Source organism: Pistacia vera, unplaced genomic scaffold (genome assembly GCF_008641045.1).
Source record: "Pistacia vera cultivar Batoury unplaced genomic scaffold, PisVer_v2 Contig190, whole genome shotgun sequence".
NCBI lineage: Eukaryota > Viridiplantae > Streptophyta > Magnoliopsida > Sapindales > Anacardiaceae > Pistacia > Pistacia vera.
In genome coordinates this window covers 2107144-2133849 of record NW_022195991.1, presented here as the reverse complement: position 1 = coordinate 2133849, position 26706 = coordinate 2107144, and the positions used below count along the sequence as shown (strand labels likewise).

Below are 26706 nucleotides of genomic sequence, written 5' to 3'. Positions count from 1 at the left end.
TTTGCATGTTTCGAGGCTGGTTTAGTTAATTGCGCGTTTGTTTCTATTTTATTTCGGATTTTCTTGTTTTAATTGATTTAGTTTTTGTTTCCTATTGTTATTAGGAGTCTTATTAGGGTTGGTTGTCACCTTATATAAACCTATTTTTCATTTTGGAGAGGATTCAATCAATTATTCAGATTTGACTTTTCGATTTTAAGCTTTAAGTTTCTAGATTGAGACTTGTGTTATCAATTCTAAAGGCGTAGTCGAATGCTAACCTTACTTTATCACGCTACTCGCTGTGTCAGTTTAGATCCCAACTAACATGTTTAATAGATATTAGTGCTACAATCGAGCTAAGCTGAGTATTGAGAAGCTCGAACTCGAACTCAAGCTCGACCAAGCTTCAATTGTCGAGCTAGAGCTCGAGCTCGATAAATATATATATGATCGACTCGAGTTCAACTCGATTACAATTATTAATTATATAATTATTGATATATATAATATTATTAATTATTTTAATTTATATATAAAATTAAAATATTTATAATATGTCGAATTCAAGTAAGCTCGCAAACTGCTCGAGTTGAGTATTATTATGCTCAAACTCGGCTCGATTCGACACACAAACTACTCGAGTTTGAGCTCAACTCTAGTCAAGTTTGAGGCTCGATTACGAGGCTAATTAGATATAAGAGTGACCTAGAAATTGATTTTGACAATTAATAGAGACTCCTACATGATAAAACAGTAATACTTTACTCAGATTCATATTTGAGAAACAAAACGAAACCAACACAATCCATCCCCACGCATCTTCCCCGGATCCAACAAAGATGAAAAATATTATAATTGTTACAGGGATTGAACTACACCACTTCAAAGATCCACAAGATTCCTAGAAAGAAATTAAATAATGCTATACTACCTTGCTAAGGGAGCAAATTCAGAATCCAGAAGTGTGCTGTTAATTACTGTGGCATTGGCGTAATCATTTTGGCCAAGTTGCATTGCTAAGCACTCTTTCAATCCCATCACTACCTCAATCATGGTTGGCCTTTTGGAGGAAGCGTGAGAAGCAGAAGCTAGTGCTAGTTCCACAGCTTTCCACGCTGAATTGATGTTTAAATTTTCCCCCAAACGTGGATCAACTATTTTTCTAATATCCCCCCTTGCAAGCTTGGATTTTACCCACCGACTTATGTGAGTATTTTCGCAGGATTTCAGTATCACCGGTTGGCCTGTGATTATATTCAAAAGAACAAGTCCGAAGCTATATACATCACTCTTTTCATTCAACCGGCTGGAAAAAACCAAGCACCTGCACATAACCAAAGAATCTGATATTATGAAACCTTCAAATCAATTAACACAAGGCTCAGGAATGAAACCAAGTTATACCACAAGAACTTTCATCTTTTTCGATGCAAAAACGACATCGCTAAAGGTGAAAGATACGCCATTATAATCTAATTACTATACAAATTAAAACATGCATGTGTCACACCCGCATTGCTTAAGTACTTACTCTGGGTCAAGGTATCCCGTGGTGCCGGCAACGACGGTTGATATACTAGTGCCACTTTCAGTTGAAAATACACGGGATAGGCCAAAATCAGCTATCTTGGCTTGTAACTTTTCATTCAATAAGATGTTCGAAGGCTTCACATCTCTGTGGACCATGGGTGGCTTACAACCATTGTGCAGATACTCCAAGCCTACATATAAACTTGATATCATAATTCCTATATAAATCTTATAAGCAACAAACAAAAAACTGATATATTGTGCAATCACTAACCCTGGGCAGCATCCAATGCTATTTGCATTCTTTCTTCCCAGCTCAAGAAATATTGATTTTTATTACCTGTATATGATCAATGAAAATTTTACTGAAATGAACTTACAAATTTCTATTTATTCATTAAGGGCAATGATATAAAAGTTTGTGACCTGACAAATGTTGTTCCAAGGTTCCCTTAGGCATGTACTCATAAATAAGCCCCATATTGGTGCCTTCAATGTAGTAGCCAACGAGAGTAGTCAAATTTCTATGATGAACTCTCATCAGAAGTTCAACCTGCAATTCGAAGCCACACGCTATTATCAGAAATGTTATTTCCTACATAATTTTAATTTTCATGGTGAATGATGATTTACTCTGCAGGATACCTCTGCGTGGAATTCTTTGTAACCTTGGGCGGATGATGGAGAAAGCATCTTCACAGCTACTTCAATATTATCTATGCAGCCGTGATAAACTGTTCCAAATCCTCCTCTACCAAGAACTGTTGCGAAGTTCTTGGTGATTTTTATGACATCAGAATATGCAAATCGCCAATTTTTTGATGCAAATGAATCATTTTTACTTGCTAGTTGGGTTTCCACCTTTACAACAACTGATAATAACATAAAAATTTTAATAAGTAGTAAATATCTATGAAGAAATTAAAACAAGTAGTGTCCGGCATGATCATAGTATATATTTTTTCATATGTTCTATGTTTATGAAAATCTTACCATGTTTTCTCCTTGCCTTAAGGCTGCAGAAGATAGCCAATCCAATTATGAGTGCGGACAATGTTGCAGCAACTGATACTGCTAGTGGAATAACAAACCCATTCTTTTTTCGGCTTGAAGAAGACAGGTCGTCCACACTTTGCATCAATTGATTGACAACAAATTAGAAAGTATAACTTAAAATAACAAACATGGAAATATATGTAAGATGAGTAATATAAATATACATATAAATATCATATACAGACTTTACTTAAGGACTTAGCATTGCTACTACATTGTCACATGATTCCTACTTATGTATAACTATTCATTGATTTTATATTTCAATGACCTTTCTTTATTCGCTTTGTGATCATGGTGTGGATAATTTACGATCACACAAATGCTTTTTGATGGTTTTTGAGAAAAGGCAAACCTTAATGTAAGTGATCCATCCTCCCACCGTTTCTTGAGTTCAGCTGGAAGCGATCCTGTGAACCCGTTTCCTTTTAAGTTTCTGGAAAGTGAGAAGATAAAAATATGAATGGCCCCTTAAAATATTTTCCCTGTTAAACTCTTTGCCAAATGAAGTCTATAAACTTACAGGACTCTCAAGGATGCCAGTCGAGATAAGAAATCAGGCACTGCTCCAGTTAAGCTATTATCTGATAGATCTCTGTATCCAGCAATTTTTGTTCAATGTTAGTGGTGAGAGACGAAATTCAAGTAACTGCTAATTGATAGTAATTGTGGTGTCAACGTGTTGATAGCTAAATATTGATAAATATACTAATTAGATTTTTGATGTGAGGTAGCTAGAATACTTACAGATATTGAAGTGATGCCAATTCCGCAAAGAATGGAGCTATTTCGCCAGTCAATTGACTCGAAGACAAGTTCCTAGTTTGATGTTCAAAACAGGGTACTTACTAATTGAAACCGTACATTCTGAATTTCTTATAATTGTCATTCGATTTCTTCTAAAGGGCAAGGTTTATTATGTTAATTAATTTCAGATTTGTGAAAACCAAAAATAGATGAAATTATAAACTTACAAAGAAATGATTCTAAGATGACTATTATCCTCAAAGCCGCCGCTGCAATTAAGGCCTTCCCAGCGGTATCCTTCAGGGGTACAGGGGTCACCTTGCCAGCTGTTCTTCTTCACATGATAGGTTGTTTTTATATGCATAATAGCATTTACTGATATTTAAAAGCAAGTGACTTGAAATCAATTTCCAACTGCATTAAAGTAAATGCATAGGGAAGAGCACTATGTTGAGTAAAGCATACCATCAACTTGGAGAGTTTGCGATTGTGAGAAATCTTTAACCCTGTAGATCTCAATGGCATTCAGCATGGGTGGAAGGTCCGAATTCTCAGTTTTACTGATTGTAATTTCGATAATTCCGCCTTTTAGTGGTGATAATGGGTAGAGTTCGAAAGTGGACATATAACGAGGACTATAAGGCCCATAAAGGAGTGCCCCCGTTTCGTTCACCATGAATTCTCTGGTTTGGTTGTCTAAGATCTCAAGTTCCGCAAAATACATGTAAGAATAAAATAAGAAATTTGGATCTGTAGACAAATTCCAATAAAAGGTATAGCTTCCATCATCAGTTGATGGTATGGCGGCTGTGCTCATGACAGAGATTGGTACATGGAAATTGTTAGTCTTGAGAGTTTGGGTATCAATATTGGTGGAGATGCTCAACATTTTATCACCAGAAAAGCCTAGGGGCTTCCAAATGCGATCATATATATCGTCGACATATCTAATAAGGCATCACTTCAATCATTAATTTAGCAAAATATATATATTTGACTCGATAAATATGATATAAGATTTCACCTGACTCCGTTTTTTGCAGAGCCCGCGTCATATCGCCCTTGGAGTAGAAGGGATTCACTCAACGGATTCTGTGTCTGGTAAAGCGAACTATTCAAAGGCCTAAGCTCTAGCGCTGAAATGAATGGTTCTCCGCGGTTCGTATTATTAAGACACACATATATATAATCTGTTGAAGGAACATGTATGATCTCCGTTGTTAAAATACTGGAAGCATCCTCCAGATTTACTGTCCCCCAGAGAATAGCCCCCAGATACAGATCAAACTTGGGCACTCTATTTTGGCCGTCATAATTGCCATACATGAAACGGGCTCTGATCAAATACTTACCATTTTTTCCTTGGGCAGCATTCAGTGTGTAACAGTTTCTTTTACCTTCAGGGAAGCTTCTCACATTATTAAACTGTGCTTCATCGCCTATATTCTGGAACTCGGAAGATACATCCCTTGATATTCCAGCATCTGTGAAGTTTTTATCTGAAGTATACTTTATGCCAGTAACACCATCTGTATAGTCCGAACCTTCTGATAAGCCACAATCTATGCTAATGAATCCTGAGAAAAACAGAGAACAAAATTCTTAGAACTTAAATTTACATTAATCTAATATAAACTTTACATATGTCAGTTTCAGATTACAAATATATCGGTAATAAGTAATTAATATTTGTTAACCGGACAAGTTCAAACCTGATTGATCCTGAGCATGAATCAGAACAGCAAGAGTGAAACCAGCAAGCAAAGCATAGTAGAAACTCTGTAACTTCTCCATCATCCTATCTCTTTTTTATATAGTTTGTTTTTTTTCTTATGTGAAATATAAGTGGATCATGACTGCATATATATACAGCAAAGTTAATTAGTGTATCAATAACATTAATCATAATTAAGGGAATTAATTTAGATTATAAACAACAATAAATGCTGCAATGAAAAAGATAGAGTTATTGTCTGAACAAGTCAATTGGTGACCAAATTTCAAGTTTCCAGGCTGTTACTTCATATGGAGTCAGTCTATTTTGTGTTATATATATGCAGAGTTTAAACCTCGGCAATTACTTGGATGCTGCTTAATGATACCAAGTCAGTTATCATGCATTAGCTGGCACTATTCACACGCTACAACTTCTAAAATACTTTGATGGAAAATAAAACATGAAATATGTTTCCAGGAGCTGACATTGCATATGAAATTTCTAAGCAATGAACGTAAAAGCAGGGTAAGCAATGAACGTAAAAGGAGGGTAATTGAGAATGCAGAAGACTAGCGAGCGATGACTCCACACATGAGCGGACGATTTGACTCGTAGACTATACATTGAACACAAAAATGTTAAATATAGTGAGTCCATCAGAGGTCTACCTCTTGAGAAGTACAGCTAATTAATATGTGGGAGTATTGACTGGTTCACAGGTCAATGTTAAACCATAACCATGAGAAATTCCCGTTAATAAATTTTGCATGAGAAAACTAATTAATCAATCATAAAATGTGTGTATATGTATTATATACGTTACTAGACACTCAGAGGTCTACCTCTTGAGAAGTACAGTTAATTAATATGTGGGAGTATTGACTGGGTCTCAGGTCAATGGTAAACCATAACCATGAGAAATTCCCGTTAATAAATTTTGCACGAGAAAACTAATTAATCAATCATAAGATGTATGTATATGTATTATATACTTTACTTGACACCTAATAATTGATTGATTATATGTACAATAATTAAAAAGAAGATTTTTAGTTTGAACGAGAGATTAAAATCTTTTGCATGAGAAGAGAGTTTAACTATCACTGAATGGTTTGATGGTAAAAGAGTAAAAGAAGATCTAACATAGTCTTTTGAGTTCTAGTTCCCATTTTCCCTAATATAGGTAGTCACTGGAACATTTACTCGGCCGTTAAGATTAAAGTAATTATGAAGATTGACGAAATTCAAACCAGACTAGTTAAATACATTAATTTATGATATGATATGAATCATTATTAATGTAGTGTGATCGTACTATTAATTTTTTTCAATCTTTTTTAGAGGATATTAGATCATTGTTGACCTCAGTCAGCAAGCTACCCTACTATTGATCCTGAGCGTGATTCAGTACTGCAAGAGTAAAACCTGCAAGCAAGGCATAGTGGAAACTGTTTAACTTCTCCATCATTCTCGTAGCTAGTATCGAAAAGAATAATCAGGGATTAATGTAAATTGATTATTATGACTCTTTGGTTCAAACGGATTAAACGGTTCTTATCCATGTTTATATTACCACAGCAATTACGATATAACATTATTGATTAGAATAAATGATTTGATAACAACAGTAAAGATGTAATTGTAGCCTGAAAAAGATAGATCAATTCATTCAATTGTCTTCAGACAATCGGTATACTAAGTCTAAGTTACAAGTTTCCAGGCTGTAACTTAAAGATCATTGTATTGAACCCTACTTACAAGCGGAAAGAATCTATTTGGTATCGGTATATTTGTTTTATGTATGTAGGCAAAAAGTCTATTTGTTTTATATTTGCAGAAGCGGCAATTGCTTGGAAAATGGCGACATGACTGATGAAACCAAGTCAATTCTCATGTTATCTAGATAGCTAGATTCTCATTCTACAACTTCTAAGAGACATTTTCAGTTTTTCACACCTACTCTGTTACCAATTGTTATGGTACGTGCATATTAGATATAATTCACCCTTAAAAAGTAAAAACTAACTTGTAAGGGAAGGCTGTCCAAATTCTCATAAGTCCATTTACCATACATTTAATTTGGCAATTGGGGACTTAACTGGGTTGTTACAATCATATTGGATAAACCGATTTTTTGGGATTTGATTTTTGTTGTTGAGTTCAGGAAAGTCTTGGCTATTTGAAACAATGAATACTTTATTTTAAATAGATTTGAGTACAAATAAGCATAAACATCCCATAAATGTTGGAAGTAATAAAGTTTGCATTATTCAACATCATATAGAGAGCCTTTTTGTCTTTGCACATAAGATATTTAAATTTTATTAACAAATTTCACTTCCGTCCCTTTCTTTTAAAGGGTCTTTCCTAGAATTTTAAACGATAGAATCAAAACCAAAGTGGTCAAATCTTTCTCCCAAGTATTTATTTCTATTAGTAATGTTTAAATGAACTGATAAGGCATAATGTCACATAGATAAAATTTTAATAAATAATGTAAGGTGCGTTTGGTTCATTATTTTAGATAAAATTTTGGGAATAATATTGGGTAGTTTGATAGAGAAGTATTACGAGGTAAACTTTAAAAATTTATGAAAAAACCCTTAGGTTTGCTAATTTAATTAAAGACCCTAATATATAAAATGACAAAAACACCCCCACCACCTGCAGTGCTAGATTCTGGCCATCACTGCCAGAATCTAGCCAAAAAATTTCTTTACGACACAGACCAATCGGATCTGTGTCATAACACGTTGCTATGGCCTTTTTCGGCCAGATCCACCATGGATCTTACCGGAAAAGGCCAAATCTACGGCCAAATATTATCGTCGACCGCCGAAAAACATAAAAAGAAGTCCATCTTTGGCCGTCAGCGACGGCCAAAGATATGGTGGTCGTTTTCGGTCAACGACGGCCATTTCTTTGGCCGTCACTGACAGCCAGATCTGGCCGAAAAAGGCCAGATCGATGAACTGCTGGCCATTTCTAGTTGGCAAGTAGGTCGTTGTACAGATTCCGGCTATCACCGATGGTGGTTGCCGGAATTTGCCAAGTATGGGTTGATGGAGGTATTTTTGTTAATTTTTAAACTTTTTTTCTAGGGGTATTTAATGAAATTAATAAGCTTAAGAGGTCTAAAAGTAATTAAAAAAATAGACTAACATTTTGGGAATAATGTGCCAAACAACATTTGAAGAATAGGATTGAGAATATGGATAAAAACAATGAACCAAACGCACCCGTAAATTTTGCTTCAGAATTGAAGAGTTTTCCTTACAACTATTGTATATATAACGAATTACACACGCACACATATATATGAACCTCACGGAGTTTTGACTTCTTCGAGCTTGATGAGAAAATCATACACAACAATATATTTACTCCTCGACATGACATTAAGTACCATTAGCATAGTGTGGGCTCCCAAAAGTCCATGACTAAATTTTTGTTTTGGGGTTTACGTAATTGGTCTTGGGCCTAGAATATTGCATTCCCTCTCATTTGTATATCTATGAATTTATGGATGTAAAATTTTAGCCCCGGCTTAATTGATGTTCATCCCTATACTTAAACACATCTCTTCTATTATTTAAAAAAAAATAATAATAATTAAAAAAAACTTTAAACCCCATTTAATCATAAAAAAGTAAACTTTTAAACTTAATTAGGTTTTTTTTTTTTTTTTTGTTTACCACAATCTCCTAATTTCAACTTATATATATTTTTTTCTTTAGATTTATCTCTTTATATTTTTCATAGTTTTAGTGTATATATTTCCATCAAACAAACAAATATTTAAAATAAAACAAAATTTCTCACCTGCACTCATTGACATGACTTCTTTGTTCTCTTTTTTTTTTAATTATTATTCTTATTATATGATGAGACTGGCACTTATGCTAGAATTTCATATAATTTCTTCATTGACTCACCCCTTGCCATTCTATTTTATTTTTTTTGATGAGATTAACACCTACGCAGGAATAACTAAAAGTCCACCAATTTAGTATATATAGGATATACAATTGACTGCATTCTGGGTATTTTGACCGCTAACTACTAGGTTGGAGAACGTTGAATACATCCTTTAATGTTTAATGTTTTGATATTCTTGGCACAAAAGACATGTCAAGCTTTTTTGGATTCCTGAAACCAGAAGAAATATTAAGCTTCACAATCGAAATGCTAATGCTGTTGCTATCACCAATATGATAAAATGCAAATCATAAACCAAGGGTAGAAATTAAACCGAAATCTGTATTCGAAACACAAAAGCACTTATGTTTATATTCTTTCAAAAAAAATAATAAACGGCATAAATTTATACACAAGATTGTAAATTACAAATAAAAATAGCTCACTTCAAGCACTAAAGGAAAATTTTAACATAATACAATGTGATTGACTGAGGCACCAAAACCATTACATTTATTTGATTTTTCATGAAATTCAACCATCTTCATTTCCTGACCTGAAAGCACTACCTTGCTGAAGGATTAAGTGCAGTTCCTAGATTTATAGAGACCATTTCATGTTGATTTCTTGGTTCAGCCCCACGTCTTCCCTTCCGAGCAATCTCCATTTCTAAACATTGACTCAATTCCCTCACTACATGATTCATGGTTGGCCTTTCAGTGGAAGTTTGAGACACACTAAGCATTGCTATTTCAACAGCTTTCCAGGCAGAGCTGATGTCGAAGTCTCCCTTTAAGTGAATAGTGAAGCCGTGTTACAGTTGTCAACCCTATTGTGAAGGAATAGTCGTACTACTCTATTCCAATTGGGTCCACTATAAAATCCTAGATCCATGAACAAATACTGATGTAATTAATGCGTTGATTGTTCAACAATGAATGGTCTTCTGTTGATATTCGATTGTTCGATCATTACAAGCAAAGAAAAAGATTATAAATTTAACATTGCGTGGATATTGAACCTTTGATCCACAGGGTTTCTGAAAAATATGCTACCTTGCTTGAGGAGAAAATTCTGAATCCAGATAACGCTGCTAATGTGTAACGGCCTTCATCATTTCGAGCAATTTCTACAGCAAAACACTCTTTCAATCCCATCCACTACCTCTCAGGGTAGGCCTTTGAGACGAAGTGAGATGCACAAGCTAGTGCGAGTTCCACAGCTTTCCATGCAGAACTAGTATTAAAACATCCCCTAAATGTGGATCAACAATATTTCTGATATCCCTTCTGCAAGCTTGGATCGAACCCATTCACTTATATGACATTCTGTTGAATATTTTTGAATCACCGCTCGGTTTGAAATTATCTTTAAAAGAACACTCCAAAACTATAAACATACTCTTTCATTCATCCGGTTGTACATAAGAGCACTGCATTGAACAATTATAATATAATTCCATTTCTCTTTCATTCGTAATTTGGAAACATAATCAATAATTTGAGAGAAAACAATAGTATTAACCAATACATACTCGGATCATGTACCCGGGGTACCAGCAAGAGCTCAGTCATTATATTTTACCACTTTCAGTTGGAATATTCGGATAAGCCAAAATCAGCCATTTTAGCTCTACATTTTCATTCAATAAGATGTTTGCAGGCTTCACATCTCTATGGACTATGGGTGGCTTACAACCATAATGCATACTCCAATCCTCCATTTCAAATATAATGGTGTTTATATATATTAAGCATCGGAAAATGAAAAGTAATAATCCATTCAGTACTATTAGATTACCTTGTGCAGCGTTCCCTGCTATGCGCAATCTATCTTCCAACTCAAGATGTAGTCATCTTTACTGTGCATCAAAATCAGCAGGAATTTATCACATTGGCATTCAATAAATATACTTGGAAACATATAAAGGTCAAATGGTGTGCACGCTTGCATAATATATTAGGACAAATTTGGATGAACCTGACAGATAGTTTTCCAAGTTTCCTTGGCCATTACTCATAGACAAGCCCCATATCCGTGCCTTCCATGCATATCCCAAGTTTTTATGGTGGACTCTCAGTCAAGCTTAATCTGTAATTCAACGCAATATGAAACAGTAACATGGGAATTTCCTCACAATTGGCATAATATTACTCTGCTATCGCATACCTCTGCATGGAACTCTTTGCAACCTTGGGGATGATGGAGACAGCATCTTGACAGCTACTTCAGTGTATCCAGTAGCGATAATTTTCATCCAGGAAGCCATAATAAACTGTCCAGATCCTCCTTTACCAAGAACCCGTCGAAGTTTTGGTAATCGATAGAACATCTGAATAGTAAATTGGCCGATTTCTTGATTCAAAAGAATCATTTCTATCTTTAACTCTGTTTCCATCTCCCCAAAAACTGAAAAAAAAGTAAAGTAATTATATCAAGACAATAGTCAATTGTATCCCACAGTATATGTCATACTATTTCGAGTACCTTTCTTTTTCCTCGTTTTTAGGCTGAAGAAGATGGCCAACCTATTATAAGCGGAAAATGTAGCAGTGATGCAATTACTGGAACACAATTTGTTTTTCGTTTTCTCACATGAAGCCGAGAGACAAATATTTGATTTTCGTCCACTTGCATCAATTGACGACAACAAAGAAATATTAAAAATGTGAAATCTCCTATATTACCAGAAGCAATCTCTTTGTTAACAAATAAATCATCACTATCCTTTGATTTGCTGAAAGTTCACGCAACCCAAAGGTCTCTGTTTCAAAGTTTCAGAATATTATATATTGGATGGATATTACTGCAGAGAGTTTTGATGTTTTTTGAAACTATTCAGGGGGTGATATTTTGAAAACTCATGGGATCCAACAAAATTACCCTCATTGATGTTTACAAGAGAGGCAAACCTTAAAGTAAGCAACCTCTGTTCCATCTTTCCCTGTGTTCACTGAAGTGATCCTCTGAGATTGTTTCTTTTTAAGTTTCTGGAAGTTAGACAATAAACATGAATAGCTAGCCCCTTATTTGTCCTATTAAATAGTTACCACTTTAATAAACAAAGTAATTAACTCACAGGTTTCTCAAGATGGCAGTCGAGATAAAACTTCAGGTATTGTTCCACTTAAGCTATTGTCTGTAAATCCCGTAAATTCAATTTCTATTATGAATATTTCTTACTTGGTTAATGACAGAAGATTTAACTTACAGAGATTCTAGTAATGTCAGTTTCAGAGAATGTAGCGATATTTCCCCGTTATCCACTCGAAGACATGTTCCTATTTAAGGTTCAATTGTTTTAAAGAGATTGTGACATAACAAGATAAAAATATAACTCCTGTGTACTTATTGAAAGGCACAATTAGACTTACATGAATACGTTCTGGGGGAATAATATTCTCGTAGCTGCAGTTAAGGCCATCCCACCATTAACCTTGGGGGCACATGGATCTCCTTGCCAGTTTCTTTTGACACCGTATGTTGATTTAATTAATAATAGCACGAACTAAGTCAAAGTTCGAAGAAAGGAAGTGTTATAAAGAAAAAGAATTCACACCATTGCATGTAGTGATAAGCATATGTTCAGTAAAGCATACCATCATTTTGGTCTGTTTGCATTGTGAGAATTGTTTTACCATGTAGATTCAATGGCATTCATAATGGGTGGAAGGTCGATGTCTCAGTTTTATTGAGTTTAAGCGCGACTCCAGTTCCTTGTGTCACGGTATGAGTGAACGTTCTGGGATAACTTATGAATACAGGTCCATAAAATTCTCATTTAGGTAGAGTTGAATTCTCTGATCTGGTTGCCTAAGAGCTAAACTTCGCAAGTGAATGTAAAATAATACTGGGAAGTTGAATCTTGGAATAATCCAAGAATAAGAATCTTCACTGTCATTTGTGGTTGCAAGCACCCATTACAACGTGGTGGTTGGAAAGCGTAGCATTCAGACCTGCGCATCAACTGGAATGTTTGGCTTAATGTTTCCCCTCAGGGATTTTTCTGGGCATCCAAATGCGATCATATTTATCATCTTTGTACCTAGTGAGACAATAAATCACAATTAGAAAACATCCTTATACCTCACACACTAAATAGAGATAATAATGTTTCACCTGACTGATTGATTGGTTGTAGAACAAAAATCATAACGTCTTTGGAGTAGAAGTGAATCAGACAGACTGCAGTGGTGTAAATTGCACTATCCAAAAGCCTAAGCCTAGCGATGATATAACGTGTTCCAGACCCGTATTAAAAGACAGACAAATATAAATCCGTTGAAAGCACATGAATGATCTCCGCGTTACACTTGGTGGTCTTCCAGTCATTCCACGGTTCCAGAGATCTTCCCAGATAAAGATCAAACTGTGGCACACTATTCTGGTTGTCAAGTTCCCATACATGACGGGCTCTGATTAAATACCTATTATTCTTTCCTTGTGCAGGATATATTGGTGTAACAATTTCTTATACCTTCAGGGAAACTTCTGACATTGTAAAATTGCCGTTCAAGGTCACGGTCGGATTCGGATAATATACTTCGATTTATTCCACCATGGTGAGTTCACACTGAAATGTACTTTATGCCAGTTTTCTCATCATCATAGCCGAACCTTCTGGTATTCCACAATCTATGCTAATGAACCTAAGAAAGTGACACAAACAAAGAGTCAAACAGATTAGCTAATAAAATTCTTAGAAATAGAGACAGGGTACCGGATTTTGCAGCATCAAACTAATTATTTTCTTAACTTTAAACTTGTACTTGAATGCAATTTCAAATTCCATGAAGCAGTGATCAAACACTGTGAGGCAATAACTAATTTTCAGAAAGCAAAAGTTTAGGATTTTCCTCAGCGTGAATCAATACAGCAGAGTGAAACCTACAGCAATGCATGGTGAAAGTCCTTAACCCCTTCATCTCCTTAACTTGTTCTAAGGAAGTTAATGTATACTTATATTTTATATATACCCATCACTGCTGAAAAAAAAAAAAAAAAAAAAAAAAAATTTCGTGAGTTACAGTCAAATGTCACTGTAGCAATGAGAAATGTAATATAGATGGATATTCTTCATGGTCATCAAGTGTGAAACAAGATTTCGTCAAGTGTTAAAGCAATTCTAAGAACCTCACCAAACTGAAAGAAAAAGTTGATAAGTTAGCTCTATATTCTCAAATTCATGAAAAATACGTTTGAAAAGAATTTGTATTATGAATAAGTAGACCGCTGGGGCCGTGAACGTCGTCTCCGCAAGTTATGCATATTTTTTCTGGCTGACCTCTCACTCCTCACGGCACTCAGTAGACCTTTATCTGCCCGATTAGCTGTTGGGCTGTTTATGAAGTACAAGCTGAGCCTTTAGCCAATGATATTTTGCTGGAGTATCCACTGTAGTAAATTAAGTTTAAGCAATGAAATGTGTGGGAGAAACACTCGGCTTTCTGCATTTTTTTCATTGTGTTCATCTTCTTCTTTCCTTAACATGTTTAGTTAAAGCCAACAGAGCCTTTCCCTCTGGGTAAGAAATTAGCAAATGCTTAAACTATAGAATCCTCACAAAACTGAAAGAACAAGTTAATACTTACTTATATCTATATGAATGAAGAAGCCAAAGGGGAAACATGAAGTTCAAGGGATTAAATTAAATATCATTTATACCAAACTTAAAGTAGGACCTGGAGTGCTGCCTGATATATGTTATGTATGTCTGCCACTATTTGAAGTGATGTATGCATAATATAGTGTGATGATAAATCTATTGAAATATGGTGATATATAATTTTCAGTAATATTGGTTTCACAACTCAATCATATAACTTTTTATAATCTTCAACTGATAGTTCGTAATTGTTAGATATAAGACCCACATAAGTAGACGGCCTTTGTAAGTTGATACAATTATACACCATTCGTCAGAGTTGTGAGAGAATTTATGATATTGGTGTTTGCCTACAATTTTTCTAATTTTTGAATAATTTGCCATCATTGGCAACTCCTTAATAAATACTATATATCTTTAGTTCAAAACACATATACATAGACGATAGATTTTTATTAATTAAGGAAAGTGCAAAAATTATTTCACTGATTTTTTTAAATCCTGTTCTCAATTAAAGGACAAGATATCACTGTTCTTGTTCATTGAAAAAAAAAAAAAAAAAAAAAACTAATGTATGAGAACTATGTCAGCAAAGCAGCTAGGATCAACCGGCCCATTCAATTATTCACTACCGACATTTTCCGAATTTTTTTACCTTGCTCCGGGACATATACACTACAAATTCATACTAATCTCCGTCAACCGAGTCATTTGAATCCAACCAGGCCCGACTGTGTCCTAGCCATCTCAGAAGCAACACTCCCTCAACTCCCAAACTTGACTCATGGTTGGCCTTCTATGACCAGTAAGAGCTAAACAAGCCATTGCTACTTCAACTTTCCACACAGAATTAGGCTGAAGTCTCCTTGTAATCTTGAATCATAATGCTCTTTATGTCACCTTTGGCAACCAAAGAACTCACCCAATCTCTATGGGAATCTTCTCATGCTTCGATTCTCATAACTGGCTTGCAAGTTATTATCTCCAAGAGAACGACCCAAGCGTACCACGTCCTCTTTCTGTTAACTTGTTTGTCGCATAATACCTGCATATGCATTCAATTATGAAACTAGTACAATATTTGATCGAATTCTTTATTTTAAAGTCTAGACCTGATCTTCGTACAAATACAAGACCTTTTAATAAGTCCAAAACAAAACCTTGAGTTATGGGCCACATCAAATATGTGGCCTAGTTTTTCTCAGTTTGCTGCTTTATTTACTAATCTTTGCGGTTAAAAAATATTGGGGTAACAGGACCAATGACTGGGAGAAACCAATAAAATGTGAATTCTATGTACTTACTCAGTCAAGGTATCCTGGAGTCCAGCCACAATCGTGGACACATGGTGTTTATTTTCACAGTGGGAAAAGACTTAGACAGCCCAAAATCGCAAGTTTGGCCTGGAATTTTTCATTTAATAGATTTTGTGGACTCACATCTCTGTGACTATTGCTGGCTTGCAGCCATTATGCAAATTTCAAGTCCTGTAATTTTAATCAATTCAAAGTAGCTAGTTAGTTACTTCACACCAACCAAAAAAAAAAAAAAAAAAAAAAAACAATATGCAAGACATCTGCTATCTGACCTTGGCTGATTCCACTGCCATCCGAAGTCTTCCTTGCCAACTCAAGACGTTTCTTTACATCTGCATCCATGGACAGAAGTGATATGATCCTCAAAGCCATGCGCAAGTCTATGCAAATAACAAGAAAAACAATATGGGCATGAAAGACACACACACACACATATATAATACTATGGACTCTTCCACGGAATGACTACTGCTCAGAAGCCATGAGTTGAAACACAACAACGTATGGTAGAAAATAAGACAAGTGAAATTTTAGAACACTGCAATTCCTTGCTATTGGTAAAGCTATCCTTCAATTAGCTCTATACCGGGTTTTGCGGACTTGAAAAGGAAGTTCACTAGAAAATTAAGCGAGATACTTTAAAGGAGTACCTTTAATCCTTGTCCCAGAAAAAATTTATTTAAAAACTTCACAAACATCTAAGTATCTTCACAGTTGCAATAATAACAGTCAAAAAGCATGAAAAAAGATTTTGTTTCAACGTTGAACACCAAGCATTAAAAAATAAGTAGTTTTTTTGGTTCAATCGAAGACAAATTGGTATTTTGGTATGCCCTTCTCTCTTCATTTTCTCTGTAATCCTAGGGAATAATCTTCTTCTATTTAAGAAATCTCTAAGCAATTAAGGAGACCCTTAGAGAGTCACTTTACACGAAAGCATAGAAAGAGAAATACTAAACAAAGTACCAAGGACATGAGTTAAAAAGGACTATTCTCTAGACCCGAAATATTTGCATTGTTTGTTACATAATGCATTTTCTTAAGTGACTACCTCTTGCTGAGATGATTCACTATCGAATTGATACCGTTTTTTCTCCTGTAATATCAGTCCCAATGCACGACTGTTCTTTTTTCGAGCTAACTCCATTGCCAAGCACTCTTTCAATATTACCACTACTTCATTCATTTGGCCTTTATGACAGGCACAAGTCAGTGCTACTCAAGTCTTCTTTGCAGAATAGCATCAAACTCTCTCACAAACAAGGATCATAATATCTTCAATATCTCCTTCGTGCAGTCATGGCGTAACCACCTGACTTATGTGAATTTGTTCCTCTTTCATTTTCAGCTTCTGCTACCCTGGGCAGCTTTCTGATTATCTCCAGAAGAACAACCCCGAAACTATAAACATCACTTTTTCCCGTTCATCAAGATTTGTTAATCAGTACCTAAATAACAATTATAAATAAATAAATCAAAGCTCATAAAACAATTTGATTAGAATTTCGTAATGACCCGGATGAAATTTGCTTACTCAGGGTCAGGTAGCCAGGGGTTCCAGCAACAACTATGGACACATGATGTCACCTTCTATGGGGAAAATTCTGGTAGAGGCCAAAACAGCTAATTTGGCTTCAAATTTTTCGTTCAATAGATGTTTGTTGACTTAATAATCTCTGTGGATTATGGGCGGCTTACAGCTTTTGTGCAGGTATTCTAATCCTGTTTTGAATTTCAGAAAATGTCACTTTAGCTGAATGCTAAAGGTCTTGTCTAAAGAATTTATTCACTAACCTTGATTGCACCCACTGCTATCCGCAATCTGTCTTCCCAACTCACAACATTCCTTTTCTATATGGTATTGTATATAAAACCTGAATCACATCATCTCGCTTCCCTCCTAGTAAGAACACTTCTAATAATATCAAGACTAATAAATGAGCAAATAAAAAGTATGCTGTATATGCATATAATGTTTAGCAAAAAGTTTGAAGGGATCTGACAAAAAGATGCTGCTTGTAGGTTTCCATTAGCCATGTATTCATATATAAAGTGCCAATGGGCGCCCTCATTGCAGCACCCAACAAGATTTGTTAGTTTTCTATGATGTACGCTCATCAGAGTTTTAAGCTGAAATTCATGCCACAACTAAATGTCAAAATGAAATAAGCCAAATTATCTGCTAGTTAAAGATAGTTGCTATGTACCTCCTGCCTAAACTCTTTATGTCGTTTCTTGAAGAGAAGAAAGCATTTTCACAACTATTGAGTATTGTCTCCAAGTTGCCATGGTAAACTGTTCCAAATCCTCCTCTGCCAAGAACCCTCTTGAATTTCAGTAATCTCAAGACCTCCGAATATGTGAATTGTCGACCTTCAAGCTCAAGTGAAACTTTTGCATTGTCCTTCAGAAGCTATATGATATTCTAAGTTTCAACAGACTTGTTTATGTGTAAGGGTCTTCTTATTTTAGAAATTTTTATGTCTTCTATGACTTAAAAACTTTATCTAATAATGCAGAAATTAATATTCTATACATTGTTGTTTTCCTTCTCTGAGACTCCACCAGTAGCCAATTCTATTAAGATGATTAACAAGGTGGCAGCTGAATGCTACCCTGGATAACAACTGGCTTTGTTTTTCCTTTGGCATGGCACCGATGTACAAAGATTGGATTCCTAGAAACACTTTAATGTGTGTATAGCAGCAAGGAAAGCAGAAAGTTAGAATTCACCTAATTACTACTAATATAATCATTTAATCCCTACATGTGTGCTAGAATTTTTTTTTCAAAACTTAAAATGAAACACATAATTATTTTTGAATCTCATTTTTCACTAAACTTCTGCAAAAGTGAAAAGGGTGTAACATTCAGTACATAGAATTGCTCAAACATGATCTATACTAAGAAATTCTCTTGATTGGCCATTGTGATTTTTGCTAAAAGAGCTATATAGAATACCTTAATATAGTGAATCATTGTTATCTTTCATGAGTTTCAACCGGAAGAAAACTATGAGGTTGTGTTTCCTGTAAGTTTTCTGCAAAGTAATTATAACAAATGATTCTCTTTCACCTTCCCTTCCCAGAACATTTTATTTATAGCCCTCAAAGATGACATTTTAGCTAAATTCTGGAACCAATCCTGTCAATCGTTGCACGATATCCTCTAAAATTTATTGTTCATTTTTTTCTATCAAATATTTGAGGGTTTGGAAGCAGTTATCAAAGACAAAATAGGGTTCAAGTAATGGGAATTTAGCAGAACATGAAACTTTGTATTAAGGGCTGAACTGTTGTTGCAGAGAAGGGTAGAGACCAGACTATTCGGGCAAGAATTATAGTGGGCAGAATTATAGAACAAACAGTGAAAAATAAGGACAGTTATAGGATGTCCCTGCAGCAATGATCGGTTCAAAGAAGAAAAGGCAGTTGGAAAACAGAAGATGATGATACAAAGAGGGCAGCAAGCTGCTAATCCCTATGCAAACCGACCCCTAAAAAGTGTTTCAAATGTAACCAAGCTGGTCATATATCCAACGACTGTCCCCTTAGAAAGCTTCCATGTTGTGAATGAGACGAGAGAAAGAAGATGATGATGAGTTTATTGTGGTCCAGATGTGGATTATGATGAATTATGAGGATTGATGAAGTCTGATGCCAAAACTATGTGGTGAGGAGACTGATGTTGACGCCAAAACAAGAAGACAACACCTAGCGACATCAATTATTTCCGAACCAGGTGCCTATCAGTAACCTTTTATTTGATGTGATTATTGACGGTGGTAGTTGTGAACACATTATTAAAGAATGTCGTTTAGAAATTGGGGTTTGAAAATGGAACACCCCAACGCATACACTATCGAGTGGATTAAGGCAGCGGAGAAACTTCAAGTACCAGAGCGGTGCAAGGTTCCTTTTTCCATTGTGAGAATTTCCACAACGAACAGAAAAATAAAGAAAATCAAGAAACGAAAAATAGAGAGAAGAGAGGAAGAGTTCTGGAATTTCCAGTTTCAATTTCTCTAACTGCCGAATAACAGAGCAGGTGCACTGATTTATTACAGCCTATTACAATGCGCAGCGTTTTACGCATATTACAAACTTTTACAATTGTTTGTAAACATTACAAACAAATCCCCAGTATAAGTTTGTAATTATTACACTTTCATACAACAACATAAACTGTAAACTATAATTTAATAGAAAACTTAGAAAGTCTTTCTGCACCTTCACTTTACTCAATCCTTCCGTAACTAAACTGCCTCTTTTTTTTTTCCTGCAACTTTCACTTTATCAATATCCTCACGTAAACCAAGCTCCCTTTCTAGCTGATTTTTTCAACAACAGCTTCCTTTACTCAGTCACCTTTCTTTCAGCAAACTACGCCATCTGACTGTAAACAACTCCTTTATTGATACTTTACAAACAAATCATATGTATTCCAACCAAAGCAAGCATTTATCAACCCATTCAATAACCAAAGCACAGCATTCATCAATCAGAGTTACATTTCGCAGGGGCACCAAAAGCATTCAATTCTGACAGTCAGCTGTAGTACCATATTCTTCTGCAGGTTCTTCTGTTAACATTTATCAACCACATTCAACAACCGAACTAAAGCAAAAACATTCATCAACCAAAGCAAGCATTTATCAACCACATTCATAACCAAAGCCACATTCACCTCTGACAGTCAGCTTAGTAACAGATTCTTCTGCAGGTTCTTCTGTTAAGCATTATCAACCACATTCAACAACCGAACTTTTTCAAAAACATTCATCACCAAAGCAAGCATTTATCCCCACATTCATAACCAAAGCACAACATCATCAATCATAGTTAACATTTCAGCAGGGCTATAAAAACGTTCAACTCTATCAGTCAGCTGAAGTAACAGATTCTTCTGTAGGTTCTTCTGTAGGTATGGTGATACCACATTCATTTTTCTTTGAGAGTCAGAATCTGTGAGCAGGGAGAGCTTTTGTCAAAGTCACGCAACCTGGTATTCAGAACACACATATTGGGACACATATCTTTTCTCAACAGCCAACTCCCTCACATAATGCACATCAATTTCAATGTGCTTTGTCCTAGCATGAAACCAGGATTGGAGGACAGTGCACCACTCCATTTTTGTCACACACAAAGTATTGGAATGTTGTTGAGTTGGAGACCAGTTCCTGAAATAAATTCTGGACCCAGACCAATTCATTGCTGCCTGGCTGGAGCTCTATACTCGCCTCTATAACGACAGTGCAACAACTTTTGTTTTCTTTGAGCACCATTGAATCAGGTTTCCACCAAGAAAATACTGTACCCGTTGTGGACCTTCTGTCATTCCCATCACTAGCCCAATCTGCATCAGCCTACCCTTCTAACTTGAGCTGTTGGTTTGGTTTAACCAGTAAGCCATGCTGGATGTCCCTCTTAATGTACAAGGACCTCTTTTACAGGCATCCGTGATTTGTAGTAGGGTATTGAGGAACTGACTAGCCTATTAACAACAAGGCTAATCAGGTCTTGATAATGTTAGTATTGAAGCCCTCCTACTAGACTTCGGATAAAATGGCTGATCAAGAGGTCATTATCCTCTTTCATGAGCTTGTTTCAGTTGCCATGGGAGTGTTACATTGTTTGCACTCTGAGAGACCAGCCCTATTCAGTAGGTCTTGTGCATTATTTTGCTTGAGTAAGAGAAGTCCTACTGTGTTCCTAGCACCTCAAAGCCCAGAAGTAATTAACAGCACCAAGAGTCTTTAGACAAAATTTGCTGTTTAAATCTGTAACAATCTGCTCATTAAGAGAGATCATTCCCTGTTATAAGGATGTCGTCGACATAAACTAGGAGATAACCACTTGATGTCTTTTGTTGAAGAAGATAGACTTGTGTCTGAAATACTGCTCTGAATCCCCACAAACCAGGGCCGTTTTTAGTTTATCAAACCAAGCCCTTGGGGGCTTGCTTTAGCCCATAAAGAGCTTGTGAAGTTTCAAACATGCTTGGATTTAGACTGATCAGTAAAGCCATCAGGTTGAAGCATAAACACTGTTTCTGTAAGTTCCCTATTTAGGAATGCATTGTTGATGTCTATTTGTTGGATTTCCCAATTGTGATGGACTGCAAGTGACAGCATAATTCTGATGGTGGCAGACTTAACACCTGGTAGAAGGTGTCAAAATAGTCTAGACGGTTTTTGTTGAAATCCCTTAGCCACTAATCTTGCTTTATATTTCTGTAGGGTCCCATCAGCCTTTAGTTTAGTCTTGAAAACCCACTTAACCCCACAACATTCATATATGAGGTGAAGGGGACATTCCCAGGTATGTTTCGTAAGAGAGCCTCAAACTCCTCTGTCATGGCTACCTTCCACTCTGAACAACTAAAGCTTCTGCAGCAGATTTTGGCTCTGGAAGAATGGAGACAGTGGTGATATAGCCTGTCCTATGGGATGTTTTGAGTGAGATTTTGATCTGTTAACATGGGATGATGATGGTGCTAGGGTGTGTGTTGTGAAGGGTAAACCACTTCTAGATGAATTCCTGAAGAAACATTCTTGGATTCAGAAGATGGGAATGTCACCGCTGGTTTTGACCAGAAATTTGTCCTGAATTATATCACTTCTAGGCTGCTGAGTTAAACAAGGAGAGGGGATTATTACAACTGGTTGTTGGCCACACATTATCCTGAATAATATCTCCTCTAGGCTCTGATTTGAACTAGGAGAGGGAATCATCTCAGCTGGTTGCTGACCTGCATCATTACCCTTCATTATACCATCATTAAGAGTAGCTCTTTTGAGGATCCAACAGTGAGACATATTCCAGAGGCAGAACAACTTTCAACATTGGATAAAGTCAGTCCTGTACTGTCCACATCTTTAAACAGAAAACAGTTAAAACCAAGCTTGTAAGGAACTGTTTCATTAAATTTTACCTGCTTGACAATATAATTTTTCCTGTAGAGAAGGCATTTGTACCCTTTGTGTGCAAGGCTGTACCCATGAAACACACTGCTCTGAATGGTAGGACAATTTCTGTTTTTGGTAGGTCTTATAAGGGTAACAGCTGCACCAAAGACCTTCAGCTCACTATATCAGGTGTCTTTCTGTACAACATCTGATACGGTGATACATCTTCAGAGAAGAAGGGAGCTTGTTGGCAAGATATACAGCGTGTTGAAGCTTGCCACCATAGGCATAAAGGCATACCGCATGCGCCAATAATGTTAGACCAAATTCTGTAATACATCCTTTGTCTTCTTTCTACTCTCCCATTTTGTGATGAAGATAGGGATAAGGATGTCTAAAATTAATCCCATGTTGCTGTAATATTCAGTAAAGACTCTAAATCACCTCCCCAATCAGTTTGTAAAGTCTTTAACTTGGCATCTAATTGTTTCTCCGAAAAACAATGGAAATAGGTAAAAACCTTAAAGGCTTCAGACTTAAATTTCAGAGGGTATTCCACATATATCTACTAAAATCATCCACAAATAGTATATAATACCTAAAACCTCAGAGGAACACACAGGAGCAAGACCCCACAGATCAGAGTAAACCAATTCAAGAGGTTTTGTTGTCCTAGAGGCAGACTTGGGAAAAGAGGTCTGGACAATTTTCCAAATTGACAAGATTCGCAAAAGATAATTGGCAAATGAACCAGTACATGCACTTTATTCATCACATTCTTAAGAGTTTTCACTTGTGGATGCCCCAACCGAGCATGCCACAATTTTGTCAAACTCAGATTTCATCAGATTGTTTTTCTGAGAATCAGAATTTTTATTCAAGCTATTATTACTAGATAAAGTGTTGGAAACATCAGCAACAAGCAGATGCAGGAGATTAGGATTGGAGGCAGCAATTGGCAAGGAAACTTGCAGCTGGTACAGCCATCTTGTAAGGTTCCTGAAGCAGTACCTCTTCAGTCCATTGTCCTTTACAAGACAATGATCAGAGTGAAATTCTACGATCACACCATTGTCTTTAGTAATTTGAGATATGCTTAGTAGTTTTTTTGCTATATGAGGCACACATAACATATTTTTGAAAGTAAAACTCTAGGAGAAGTTTGGGAGTGTAAAAAGAGACACCCTGTGTGTGAGACAGGGACATTTGTCCATTGCCCACTTGGACAGCTCCTCCTCCTTGATAGTTGTCTTGGATGACAAGATTGTTTAGGTTAGAAGTCATGTGATTTGTAGCTCCAGAGTCCATACCACGTCTGGTCTGTCACAGTTTGTGGTGTGGCCATGGTGGTTTCAACTGAAGCTGGTGAATGATCTGCGTTTTGTTTCAGTACTGAAGAATCTGCTAGAGTGAGATGGCTGAGACCCCCAAGATTGATGGAATAGAGCTACATTGTCCATAAGCCAGTCTGAGCATTTGGCATTACAGAACCATATGTTGCAGGAACAAATTTGTGTACAGACTGTCCAGACATAACCCAGTAAGCATAACTCCAGTTGCTAACAGAGCTTGGGCAGATTCATGAGATTGTCCTTCCATTAAAGTCTGAGCAGGTCCAGCATTGTATCCATGAGTAGCATTGTATCCAGGGCCAGAATTGTATATAGGTCCAGAATTGTATCCAATCTAGAAGACACAAACCCCTGATATTCATGGTCAAATCTGTGATAACATTGTAGAGCTGAGTGACCTCCTTTTCCACACACTTGGCATATTAATTTTGGTCGAAAGTATCCTCTGCCTCTTCCTTTACCACGCACCATTTGTGATTGATACACTTGGTATGATTAAGAGGAGTAAACTGTGAGTACTGTTGTTGTTGAGGGGATTAACAGGTCTAGCAAATCCTTGATTGGTGTGAAACCAGGATGTGATGTTGGGAAAAGACATTCGAAACTGGTGGTTGAGATAGGACTGGAGCTGATGGAGTGAATTGATTAAAAGTTCTTGAATTATCAACCTTAAATAGGTGAGGGTTTGGTGCTGTGACATAATTGAGGGATCACTCTGACCTTGCTTAGAGACCATCAAAGCTTCATGAAAATGAGTCAGGGAAATGTGTCGTTCTAGCCTAATCTCATGTTTGTGAAGTAAAAACTGAGCCTCCTGTAAAGTGCTTTGACTACTATTCGCAGTTAAGTTTGCCACAACTGCATCATATTCAGGCCCAAGGCCATCTAATATATATAACAGAAGCTCTTCATCGGAAATATTACACCACTGGTACATTCATCCCCTAACTCTCTCATTTTAACACATACTCGTTAACAGTACTAGCATCTTTCTTTGTAGTTTGTAGCAAATTTCTAAGGTGAAGAGTTCTAGCCTTAGAAGCAGACTGAAAATGCATCTCAAGAATATTCCAGATCTCATACACAGAAGTACACTTAGCTACATGACGATACATAGTTTCAGACATTGTAGAGTATAGCCAACTTACCAGAAACTGGTCAATCTTTTTCCACGCAAAATAATTTGGATTCGGCTTCTTGACAGCTGTTCAGAATCCTCTGCTTTCTCAATTAAAAACATCGATGGACACATTCTCTCTCCAGTCACAAACATTTCAATTCCATGAGAGGTCAACGCTGGTAGAATTTGGACCTCCAGAAAGAATAGTTTCTTTCAAGTATTTCACGAAATGGGGTAACGTGGGTGGGCTACTTGGATAGCGAAATTCGAACCCTCAGTGTGTCATTTCTACTGATTTTGAGTTGAAATTTTCTGAGTTAAAGACAAAATCAACCATAGACGTTTGTCTAGGGCTCGATACCATGAAGAATTTCACACAAAGAAAAGAAAAATTAAGAAAATCAAGAAACGAAAAATAGAGGAGAGAGGAAGAGTTTCTGGAATTTTCAGTTTCAATTTCTCTAACTGCCGAATAACAGAGCGTGACTGATTTATACAGCCTATTTACAATGCGCGTTTTACGCATTTAAAACTTTTACAATTGTTTGTAACATTGCAATACAGAGATGAAGTATATTTTGATGTTGTGGATATGGATGCTTGTAATTTATTATTGTCAGGCATTGGCAATTTGATGTGGCAGCACAACATGACGGGAGAGAAATACCTATAGTTGGAGAAGATGGCGTCAAATTCACCTTGTTGCTAATGAAAAAGAGTTACAAAACCAAAGCTTCTAAAGTGGAGGGGTGGACCTTGTTTATTGTTACGCATTTGGGTCAGAGTCAGAAGCTGCTTTCAAGGCGTCAAGGGTGATGCGTGCACTGATTGTGAAGCAAATATTGACGACGAAGAGGAGTTGAAGACATAAGAGTACCCAGAAACAATCAAGCCATTGTGTAAGAATTTTGACGTGATGCCGGAGAATTACCGACGGGTTACCACCTACAAGGGATTCACACCATATGATCTAATTCCTAGAGTTAGCTTGCCAAACCTACCTCATTATAGGATGAGTCCAAAGGAGAGCAAAATTCTGAAAGAAGGTGGAGGATTATAGCAAAAGGGTACATCCAAGAGAGCATGAGTCCATGTGCGTTCCTGCCTTACTAACGCCAAAGAAGTGGGAGTGGAAGATATGTGTGATAGCAGAGCAATAAATAAAATTACTGTAAGGTACAAGTTTTCGATTCCTAGGCCGCATGACATGCTTGACAGGTTGCATGGGCAGAACTATTTGCGAAGATGATTTGAGGAGTGGATACCACCAGTTCGATAGACCCGGGGACGAGTGGAAAACAACTTTTAAGACAAATGAGGGCTTGTATGAGTGGCTTGTGATGCCATTTGGGTTGTCAAACGTGATAAGTACTTTTATGAGAGTAATGCATCATGTATTAACCTTTTATTGGGAAATTGTAGTGTGTTTTATTTTGACGATATCGACTTATAG

General features: G+C 36.4%; 1 protein-coding gene across 1 annotated transcript; it reads right to left on the bottom strand.

Moving 5' to 3' along the window:
- Window positions 1-909: 909 nt before the first annotated feature.
- On the bottom strand, window positions 910-5109 carry LOC116127346 (probable LRR receptor-like serine/threonine-protein kinase At1g05700). Its single transcript, XM_031412994.1, has 13 exons — window positions 5028-5109; window positions 4340-4892; window positions 3781-4262; window positions 3543-3690; window positions 3316-3387; window positions 3092-3163; window positions 2924-3004; window positions 2506-2642; window positions 2158-2384; window positions 1939-2065; window positions 1787-1852; window positions 1514-1703; window positions 910-1306 (listed from the first exon to the last, which is right to left on the bottom strand). The coding sequence occupies exons 1-13, from the start codon at window positions 5107-5109 to the stop codon at window positions 910-912; spliced, it is 2634 nt and encodes an 877-aa protein (XP_031268854.1).
- Window positions 5110-26706: the final 21597 nt, after the last annotated feature.